We start from the raw sequence: 11,613 nt of genomic DNA, 5'->3' as shown, positions 1-11,613 counted from the left end.
ATTTTTCAACACACTATACTATGACTTTTTTGACTTTTTAATGATACAATGACTTTTAATGACTTTTTTCGACATACTATACTAGGACTTTTTTTCGACACACTATACTAGAACTTTTTTTTGACATACTCTACCATTACTTTTTGTGGGCTTTTTTTAGACATACCATACTATGAGTTTTTTCGACATGCTACACTATGACTTTTTTCGACATACTATACTAGGACTTTTTTTGACTTTTTATGGGCTTTTTTCGACATATTATAATATGACTTCTTTTCTACTTTTGTCAACATACTATACTATGACTTTTTATGACTTTCAACACACTATACCAGTGTTTCTCAACGGGGGCGGTACCGCCCCCCAGGGGGCGTTCAGAAGATGATGGGGGGCGTTAGAAGCAATATTTTGGAAAGGGGGGCGTTGAGGTGCCCTTGGGGGGCGTTTGTTTGAAAGCTAGTTTAAACCAAAGATTCACAATAACAATACATGTTTACACTTAAACTACTTGCAAAAAACAGTTTTCTGCAACATTAAAAACTGCCAGTTCACGGCACTGCAACTGGACGAGACGGTGGATCATTGTTCGGCGCAGCTCCGTGCTGCCTTCAAGGAAACGGGAAGTCAGAGCATCGTCTTAAATGAGCTCCGTATTTCAGCGTGAAGCTGCGTTCAGAAAAATAGCAATCGCCGCAGGGTGGTGCGACGTCCTGATGTATTCTTTAATTCCCCCAATGTAGCACAAGTAGACTTTATATTTCACAGTAACAGTTTTTGTCGTCAGATCTTTTATAGAACCCAACGTTTCCTACTGTACCTGAAGGCAGCTTCATTTCACGAAGAAAAGAGAAAAAAGAGACAAGCGAGAGATTTTTTTTTTTTTTTTACGAGCGAGAGATATCGACTGTGCTTTGTTGTTTGGCAAACATTTAGCTGTCCCCCAAACTCCCGGGCAATTCAGGGCTTGTGTTTGCTGTTTTAAAACTTTCTTGTTGAAGCGATAGAGGAAGAGATGTCACTGTTTACTGTACGGGACTCCACCTCCTCAAAACGCAGCGCGATGTGGGGTTGCGCTTCTCCAAACGTTTTTTTCTGCTATTTACTCGCAAGACAGGCGATAGCAAACCTAGACTTTCAAACCTAGACTCTTCAAACCTAGACTCTTCAAACCTAGACTCTTCAATCCTAGACTCTTCAATCCTAGACTCTTCTAACCTAGACTCTTCTAACTTATACTCTTCTAAGCATCAACAAAGGGCTCTCACTAACTTTCAAAGGTTGTAAACTTATTTCCATTCGGCAGTAGGTGTCGTTCTTCAAGTCGTTTGTCATCACCAAAATGAAAACCTTGTTTCTGTGTGTGTGTGTGTGTGTGTGTGTGTGTGTGTGTGTGTGTGTGTGTGTGTGTGTGTGTGTGTGTGTGTGTGTGTGTAATCCTGCTTTTACCCCATGATAAGTGCAAGCTTGTTTTCCGTTGGAACAATTTAAATGAAAAATAGATTTGAATGTTAAATTGCTAGCTGTTTCTGATTGGCTACTGTTAGTGTTTGTAATAATAATAATAATAATAATAATAATAATACATTTTATTTAAAGCGCCTTTCATGACACCCAAGGTCACTTCACAACCAAAAAAGGACATTCAAATTATAGTCATCTTATAAAGGTGCTGAGGTTCACACCATGCAGCAGGCCTTTTGATAATACCTAATTATAGTTTGAATGTTACATATCTAGTAGTTCTGATTGGCTGCTGTTATTTAATTTGAATGTCAAATGGTTGCATTTAAAAAAAAACTGTAAATATTTCTATTCACATGGCTTTTTTGATACCTGGGAAACTAATACATGTGTTGTTTATCATTCAATGATTTGATTTATTGATTATTTTTAATAACAATAGTAACGACAATAATAGGCCTATATTAGGGCGTAATCATTAATATCCAGGGCAATTAGCCTACATAATATTTGATGGGGGGCGTTAGGGACCTGGATAATGGATAGGGGGGCGCTGGCACAAAAAAGGTTGAGAACCACTGCACTATACTATGACTTTTTTTTACTTTTTATGATACAATGACTTTTAATGACTTTTTTTCGACATACTATACTAGAAGTTTATTTACATACTTTACCATTACTTTTTGTGAGCTTTTTTTCGACTTACAATACTAGGACTTTTTTCGACATACTATACTAGGACTTTTTTCGACATACTATACTAGGACTTTTTATGAAGTACTATACTATTACTTTCTTTTTACTTTTTCCAACATAGTATACTATGATTTTTTTTCTACTTTTTTCGACTATACTATGACTTGTTTGACATACTATACTATGACTATTTATGACATTTTTCAACACACTATACTATGACTTTTTTGACTTTTTAATGATACAATGACTTTTAATGACTTTTTTCGACATACTATACTAGGACTTTTTTTCGACACACTATACTAGAACTTTTTTTTGACATACTCTACCATTACTTTTTGATGGCTTTTTTTCGACTTACAATACTAGGACTTTTTTCGACATACTATACTAGGACTTTTTATGACTTTTTTCGACATACTATACTAGGACTTTTTTCGACACTGACTTTTTGACTTTTCAACATTATATTATACACTCACTTAAAGGATTATTAGGAACACCTGTTAAATTTCACGTTAATGAAATTATCTAATCAACCAATCACATGGCAGCTGCTTCAATGTGTTTAGGGGTGTGGTCCAGGTCTAGACAATCTCCTGAACTCCCACCTGCATGTCAGAATGGGAAAGAAAGGTGATCCAAGCAACTTTGAGCGTGGCATGGTTGTTGAGTTACTGGGATTTTCGCACACAACCATTTCTAGGGTTTACAAAGAATGGTCTGAAAAAGGAAAAACCATCCAGTATGCTGCAGTCCTGGGGGGGGTGGGGGGGGAATGCCTTGTTGATGCTAGAGGTCAGAGGAGAATGGGCCGACTGATTCCAGCTGATAGAAGATCAACTTTGACTCAAATAACCATCCGTTACAACCGAGGTATGCAGCAAAGCATTTGTGAAGCCACAACACGAACAACCTTGAGGCAGATGGGCTACACCAGCAGAAGACCCCACCGGGTACCACTCATCTCCACTAAAAATAGGAAAATGAGGCTACAATTTGCAAGAGCACACCAAAATTGGACAGTTTAAGAGTGGAAAATTTTTGCCTGGTCTGATGAGTCTCGATTTCTGTTGAGACATTCAGATGGTAGAGTCAGAATTTGGCATAAACAGAATGAGAACATGGATCTGTCATGCCTTGTTACCACTGGGCAGGCTGGTGGTGGTGTAATCCCTTTCGCCTTCAGAACTGCCTTTATTCTTTGTGTCATTGATTCAACAAGGTATTAGTATGGTGTTCCTAATAATCCTTTAGGTGAGTGTATATTATATATTCTATTTTATAAATGTTTCAACATACTATACTATGACTATTTTTGACTGACTTTTTTTCAGACTTTTTTTTCGACATACTATACTATGCATTTCTATGACCTACTATACCAGGGGTTCCTTAAAGTTTAGACACCTAAGCACCAAGTTAGCGAGCCATCATATAATTGAGAGCACACTGGTTGTAATCTGTTAGAAATGGAAGAGATCTTAAAATGTATTGAAAGGCTCTTAGGTATTTAGTTTAAAGTGATGGTTCGGAGTAATTCACCCTATGGTCCTTTGCACCATGACCTCGAGCCAAACACCCCCCCAGAAGCTTTTTTCACCTGGGTCTAACATTGGGAGAGTTAGCTAGAGTAGCGTTATCAGCTGAATAGCTTAGCGCAGGGGCTAACGGACCCACGTTTGTGTCTCGTAAGTTACCCCAATTAATAATGCCCGAAATTATACCAAATGTCTACAAGTAGTACAAATAGGTTATGCTCTCATAAAACCATGGATTGGAAAGTTTGTAAGTACACCAGAAGGTTATGTAAATAACACTTGCCTGCTGGCTTCTGCTCTCTGCTGTTGTTGTTGCTGCTGCTGTAAGACGAGTGCTTAGGCGCGTCTACAAATTACAACCCAAAAGAGATGCAACAAAAATATTTTTAATTTAACTTTTCTTTTAAAGTAAGTGCTGTAGTATAACTAGCAGGATACAAGTAATAATTGAGGTAAGTTTGGAGACATTACCTTATTTAATCATTAAATTAATAAATATTTTTGTTGTATCTTTTTCGGTGTAGTAATTTGTAGACGGCCCTAAGCACTGCCTAACTGCAGGTACGCAGCAGCAGCAGCAGCAACAGAGAGCTGACGAGAGCAGGCAAGTGTTCATAAACTTCTGTTTACAAACTTTCCAATCCATCGTTTTATGAGAGCATAACCTATTTGTACTACTTGTAGACGTTTGGTATCATTTCGGGCATTATTAGTGGGGTAACTTACAAGATACAAACGTGGATCCATTAGCCCCTGCGCTAAGCTATTCAGCTGATAACGCTACTCTAGCTAACTCTCCCAATGTTAGACCCAGGTGAAAAAAGCTTCTGGGGGGGTGTTTGGCTCGTGGTCATGGTGCAAAGGACCCTAGAGTGAATTACTCCGAACCATCACTTTAACTTTAGACTTCCTGCAATTCTTTTCATGACTTTTTTCGACATACTATACTATGACTTTTTTTCGATATACTACAGTATACTTTGACTTTTAATGACTCTTTTCGACATACTATACTTATGTCTTTTTATTACTTTTTTCGACATACTATATTATGACTTTTTTTGAGATACTATACTAGGACTTTTTTTTTTACTCTTTTTCGACATACTATACTATGACTTTATTTATTTTTTTACATTCTTTATTACGAAATTTTATGGGCTTTTTATCAACATACTTTACTAGGACTTTTTTTGACATACTATACTAGGACTTTTAATGACTTTTTTCGACATACTGTACTAGGACTTTCTTTTTACTTTTTTCGATATAGTATACTATGACTTTTTTTCTACTTTTGTCGACATACTATACTATGACTTTTTTTGACATACTATACTATGACTTTTTCAACACACTATACTATGACTTTTTCGACTTTTTATGATACCATGACTTTTACTAGGACTTTTTATGACATACTATACTAGGACTTTTTTCGACACTGACTTTTTGACTTTTCAACATTCTATTATATATTATGTATTCTGTTTCAACATACTATACTATGACTATATTTGACTGACTTTTTTCAGACTCTTTTTTTCGACATACTATACTATGCATTTCTATGACATACTATACCAGGGGTTCTTTAAAGTTTAGATAACTAAGCCCCAAGTTAACGAGCCATCATATGATTGAGAGCGCACTGGTTGTAATCTGTTAGAACTGGAAGAGGTCTTAAAATGTATGGAAAGGCTATTAGGTATTTAGTTTAACTTTAGATTTCCTGCAATTCTTTTCATGACTTTTTTCGACATACTATACTATGTCTTTTTATGACTTTTTTCGACACTGACTGCCTTTTCAACATTCTATTATATATTATGTATTCTATTTTATAAATGTTTCGACATACTATACTATGACTATTTTTGACTGACTTTTTTTTCGACATAGTATACTATGCATTTCTCTGACATACTAGGGATTCCTTAAAGTTTAGATGAGTAAGCACCAAGTTAGCTAGCCATCATATAATTGAGAGCACACTGGTCGTAATCGGTTAGAAATGGAAGAGGTCTTAAAATGTATGGAAAGGCTCTTAGGTATTTAGTTTAACTTTAGACTTCCTGCATTTCCCCTTCTATAAGTCTCTCTGTTAATGGAAAGGGGGACTATACACTTTTAACACCAGAGGGAGCTATTTCACAACCAAATGGGACCACAGACATCAATATTGTATGTTTGACATGCAAAATTATAATATCTTAACACATTGGTGTGAATTAATAAAGAGAGAAGACTCACAAAAAACAACAACCTTTAATACCTGGTGTCACAGTGTTAGTGGAACTGTAGATATACTGAGATGCCGAGTCGAGTTGTACAGAACCGATCCAAATATGCCGTTTTACAATGTTATCTTTGTATCACCCAGGTCAATTAACGTTTAATTACTGACTAATCTAGACATTGTTTATCATCTCTAATTACAGAAGTCTTGCATACAGACCGCATTTCCTCTGACAATAATCCACTTATGAGGTGACTGATTGAAATGTAACTGACCAATCAGGCCTGAAGAATTCCGCTCTTAAAACAGATAATGCAAATACAACAAACTGTGATGTGAAACAGGCGTATAAAAAGAAATCAACAAAAAAGTAACAAACACAAAAAGCCAACCTGCTGAACTGAGGAAGGCCGACCAACGCTGTATATCATATGGCTGAACATCAAAACATATTTTCCCAAACTAATATAAAAACCAGACAGCTGAGTGATAAAGATATATCTTTAGAGGCTACAATATTGTAATATGTAGAAGTCAGAGAAAAATCATGCAGCTTCATCTCTTGACACAACCGGTTATAAAATATAAATTGCTGCTCGTAACCAAACTTGATCGTAGGATAGTTTCAGAGTAGATTGTGAGCTTTTGTAAAATAAACTTCTCATTCAAGGGCTATATCTTAGAAGCAAGCCCTCAACTCGGTCAAACTGTGCTGATGTTTAATTTGCTTAAGTGTGTATTAGGGCCTTTATATTGAGCCCTGATAAGCCTCTCATGTAGAAAACAATATAGCAATCACTGCAGTGATTGTAATGTTTGCTGTTTGGCCCTTATGTTCTTTGCATGACACAATATCTAGCTGTCCAGTGGTGCCAGCAAACAGGTAAAGGAGAATGTTGTGTAAAAATGGAAGTGGCCATGATTTTGGTTGACTTTAGTTAGTGTGCCCACTGAAGACTTTGATGATGGTGATAGATTTGTGTTTAAATGAAAATTTTTGCACTTTTTAAAATTAATCTTAATTCTGGTGATATCAGAGCCCTGATAACATTAAATTGTGAAATCCCCTTTGAAAGTATAGTTGCAATCTCTCATATGTATTGACTTTTCCATTGAGTAGATATTGATTTCAGCTGCTAAACTCCTCCGTTAAACACAGCAGGCACCATACCACAAACATCACAGATCAGATTAAGAAGTAAAACAATAAAACCCAAATACAGTGCAGCGTTTACATAAAGAAGCATTAAAATAGTTTTCCACCTTGTAAAAACCGTTAATACATTACAAATACATGGTCAAAAATGCACATACAGTAGACCGCTCCATTTACTTATCCCTTCCAGGAAATCTGCTTGGCACGATTGTCATAAAAACAACAAAAGCTGGAGGAATTTAACTATTTTTTGGAGGAAAGCACCAAACTTTAAAAGTAGAAAATTGGACCGGGTTTGATATCAAATTATCATGCTCATAAAGTAGGTGAGGACAGTGAAAGCAACAAGGTAAGGTACTCAAAATTTAAGGCTACTAATAATTATGATTCTCATAGTGAATGTCGGAGCTAAATTTATAAGTACTGAAGAGAGTTGCAGCTTACTGTTTAGCTTAGACTAGCTACTGTTAACGATTGAACAGTTTTGGTAACTGCAGCCACACTTCATCAAATGCTACATAAACACTGGTAATCACACCAGAAGGAAAGGGAAAGTAAGCAGTAGTAAATGGCTTTTTGAAACATTAGAATGGCTATGCATGGCAAAAAAGAATTCAACAGAACAAAGGCAAACTTACTGAAATAGTTAGTTTATAACTAAAGTTTAGATTCACCTTTGTTCCTTTAATTAACATAGAGCAACTGTTTTTGTGAAGCAAAGATACCCCCCAAAATGAACAATGGCAAAACTGTCCTGGTTTTCAAGCTCAAACTTTAAATATAGCTAAAAGACAGATGGATAACAGCAACATAGAAGATGAAATAATATAATTTCAGGAAAAACTCCCTGGTTAAATAAAAGCCATGATATGCAAATATATGGTGATTCATTTTATGGCTTTCACTATATAAACCTACTTACGACAGACAGTTGTTTATGATAAATCAACAACCTTTTAAGAATGGTAATGTACAAACTTGCATAGATAAAGTGATATAGTACAGAGCAGCTTTATAATTATGTGCCCAAAAACAGAACTTTCTTTTACATTTACTCTATAGGCTTTTCTGATGCCCCTGCAGGGAATAGCTGCTTGTTGTTGGAGGTCTAACGACCAACACTCGGACCACTAACGTATGCAAGTTTGCAATTTGGCTAGGTATTTGTTAAATCTCAAAAAGTGGGAGATCTGATCTGAATTAAGCTTTAGATTGTATGTTATGATGCAACTCTCCTGCTCAAAAAGGCTTAGGAAATACAGGCTCTAGGTCACACAGAACATCAGTTTAGGACAGTTTGTTTTTCTTATTTTTGTTTACTGTATGGCTATTAACAGTGTGGCATATGGATGACATCATAGAATCATCTGAATATAAAGGGCTTCACTGACCTTTCTGAAATGCTCTAAAATGCTGTTGAACATGCTTTCCCTGGGATTATTTGGACTTTAACTTATTTTAATGCACAGGGAAAAATGCCGAATTTTGGCTATTCTCAATGTAAGGCTATTCATTTCTATTTGGCTAAACCACCACCTGGGGACTGGGAATTACAGGAGTGACATCTCTTTAGTGTAGTATTAAACTGGGTCCACAACATGTGGACACAAAGTCCTTTAATAGACTTTAAATTAATGTTGAACTTAAAAGGGGAGTACCACTCAATTTCCAGATCTAAGATCATTGAAATTTGACATTTTTCAGGCACGCACGCACGCACATCTGGAGGTGTGTAAAAGAATGAAAAGATGGCAATAATGAAAAAGCTAAACGTTGAACAAAACTAGTCTTCATTGTCACTTGACCACAAAAATTTGTATTATTTTAGATTTGAGTGGCAATCCCCTTTAAGTGTACCTTGCAGTTTGGAAAACACTCAGAAGTACAACACAGACACTACTCTGAGCACAGTTCTATTAAAAGCAACAGGTTATAAAACATTGACATCATCAAGAGGACGTGCTTTACATTGAGTTGAGTGACAACAGCCTCCCATCTCTACCTCAGTCGTGAGCATGACGTAAGAATCATGTTCCGTGTGCAAATCAAGTGAACACCAAACATGCGTGGTGTAACTGTAATGCTACGGACTGAATCTGTAGAGCTACATTGATTGTGGTGGTGGGGAAAAAAGCTTTTGTTGCGTACGACAAACCGACAAAACAGAGCGATAAAGTAAAAGTTCTTTCTAATGTGGCTCCTGCATTGGTCATACAAGAGAAAAGCATTTCTTAACTTTGTTTTTTCCATTGTTTGTAGTTACCCGCAACTCAGGACCACTTGATGTGGCCCAGAGTTCCTTCACGTCCCCAAACCACCAACTTCTAACACACGGAAACCGTGGTCCTTAGACAAGTCTGACTTCCTCTGACCATTGACCCTTCACCTCTCTCCAGGCCAAGGTGTAGGGTCTCATTTCTACCATGCCTCTCTCATGCAGAGCGATGGATCCCGAAGTGGCCGGGGCTGGGGCTGGTGCAGGCTCAGCCCCCCAAAAAAATTAAGCACTCAAAGCTGTTGGGAGGAGAAGAATGTAAAGGGGTGAAAAGGAAATAAAACATGGCCCATCCATGAAGCGCCTCTCTGCTCCTGCTCTGATGGCGCGTTTAGGTTGGCAATGGATCGTCATCGCCTTTGCTGCACTTGCACTTGCAGCAGAGGACAATGGGAGTGGCCAGAAGAAGGAAGGGGGAGGCAACCAGCAGGAGCAGGCCAAAGCCAGCAAAGATCCCCACAACCTGCAGGGAGACATCAGAAAAAATAAATACACTGATGTAAATACAGCACTTATGCATACAGTACCAGCTATGTGTAGGAGTTGGGTGCGGCGATGTTTTACTTGACACAGCATCGTCTTGTAGAAGTATTGGTGCAAAATGCATGTGCCTTGCTTCAACATACCAAAACAAGCTTTGAAACATCATACATATGATACCTTTTTAACAAAATATTTTCAATACTTCTTATCGTACAACTTGTGTTGAACAAAATATCCAAGATGATGCTGATTTGTTTACTAAATCTCGCTTTCACTAGCTCTTGCCTTGAATCCTTCCAAAGAAATGCAATACTACAAGTTGGCCTCCAGATGGCACTCAATGCCTCAAAACAACTTAACCCTTGTGTTGACTTTGGGTCACATTGACCCGTTTTCAATTTTTGTTTTATATCAGAAAATATGGGCTGAATAAATAAGCTCTGAAAATGTGTAGAAGAAAAATTTAACAATTTAAAACGTTGGAAAAAGCAAACAAGACAACAAGGGTTAAGCACAGTTGCTTCAAAATGCGTGAGCGCTTTGTTTTTCCGGTGACTGTACAATTTAACGCATATATACATTTGTTTTAATTAACAGATTATAAATTAGTTCCCTCTTCCTACTAACTTCCTCTTCAGGTAGCAATACTTTACACTCATTAAAGCTGCATGGACAGGTACCTCTTTTGTCTTTGTGAGAAAACACGTGCACACAAAAATATTGGAAGTGATTAACAAACCCACTTGATCTGTCACAACGGAGTAGATCGTCAACAATTAAGAAAATGTAAAAAATAACGACAAAAGAAAATTCTGCACTGTGCATTACAAAGGGCGGAATATATTTTTGACTTTCTGGCAGTGTTATGATGAAGACTGGTCCAGGTAAAACGCTTTACTGTTATGAGCATAGCAAGTTAGTAAATTAACCACATGGGGGAGCCAGACACCAACAAGTTCAGAGCCCCAAAATGGAATACATAACATGCAGTCACATGAAACCGTGACTGATAATAGCACAATGCTTTTTCTCCTGTTATGTGGACAAAAAGACACCTTATTGGGGTAACGCTCGCACTTAGCTCACACATTACTTACTATCTTTTTTACAGCGAGTATACAAGCTGCGCTGTAGAGGAAAGCACAGTGTACTGAGCATTATGTGCTCTAATTTGACCCAGATGGTGCTTACATGTTTAAGGTCCTTGTACCTGAAGGTAGACATAGACCCCATGTCGTCAGGGAGAGAAGAGTTTTCAGTTTTTTCGTAAGCTAGGTTTGCCCTGGTACATCTTGTATTTATGAGGAAGGCTTTTTAGATGTGAAGGAGCGAGGGGGGTGAAATGAGGAGAGCAAGAGCGAGACAAAGACAGAGCAGTGAAGCTATAGCTGGCCTCCACCAGCTGAACTGTAATCATATGACTCAGTGTGGCCCACTGGGCAACAGATGCCAGTGTTGACTAATGTTGACAAAATAACAAGTATGTTGGACAAAGGGATGTGCCAACCCATACATAGATTATTTGGCTAAGGAGAGATACAGAGGAGAAATTTAGGAACTGAACAACAGTCGGCCTCTGTCAAAGATTTAACACGCATATCTAATCGTGATGATGTTTCATCCACTGTTTCAAATGTGGGAATTTACATGTCATATCTAATCCTTTATATGTAATCCGCCATTTCATTTGGTAACCTATCAGTAAAGAAGGACATTGGTTATGTAAACCTTTTTATTTTTTTAAGTATGAAAG

At 37.3% G+C, this 11,613-nt stretch overlaps 1 protein-coding gene across 3 annotated transcripts in view; it reads right to left on the bottom strand.

The window, feature by feature from the left end:
- Window positions 1-5,956: 5,956 nt before the first annotated feature.
- Window positions 5,957-11,613, bottom strand: part of rnf144aa (ring finger protein 144aa) — a 32,964-nt gene continuing 27,307 nt past the window's right edge. For all 3 annotated transcript variants that reach the window (XM_039785256.1, XM_039785258.1, XM_039785257.1), the window contains one exon: window positions 5,957-9,840. In XM_039785256.1, coding sequence (XP_039641190.1) covers window positions 9,709-9,840 — 132 coding nt within the window. In that variant the 3' untranslated portion in view covers window positions 5,957-9,708. The remainder of the gene's footprint in view (window positions 9,841-11,613) is intronic.

The sequence above is a fragment of the Perca fluviatilis genome, chromosome 20 (assembly GCF_010015445.1).
Source record: "Perca fluviatilis chromosome 20, GENO_Pfluv_1.0, whole genome shotgun sequence".
Taxonomy (NCBI): domain Eukaryota; kingdom Metazoa; phylum Chordata; class Actinopteri; order Perciformes; family Percidae; genus Perca; species Perca fluviatilis.
The sequence above is the reverse complement of the archived record's forward strand: the minus strand, read 5'-3'. Positions and strand labels throughout refer to the sequence as shown.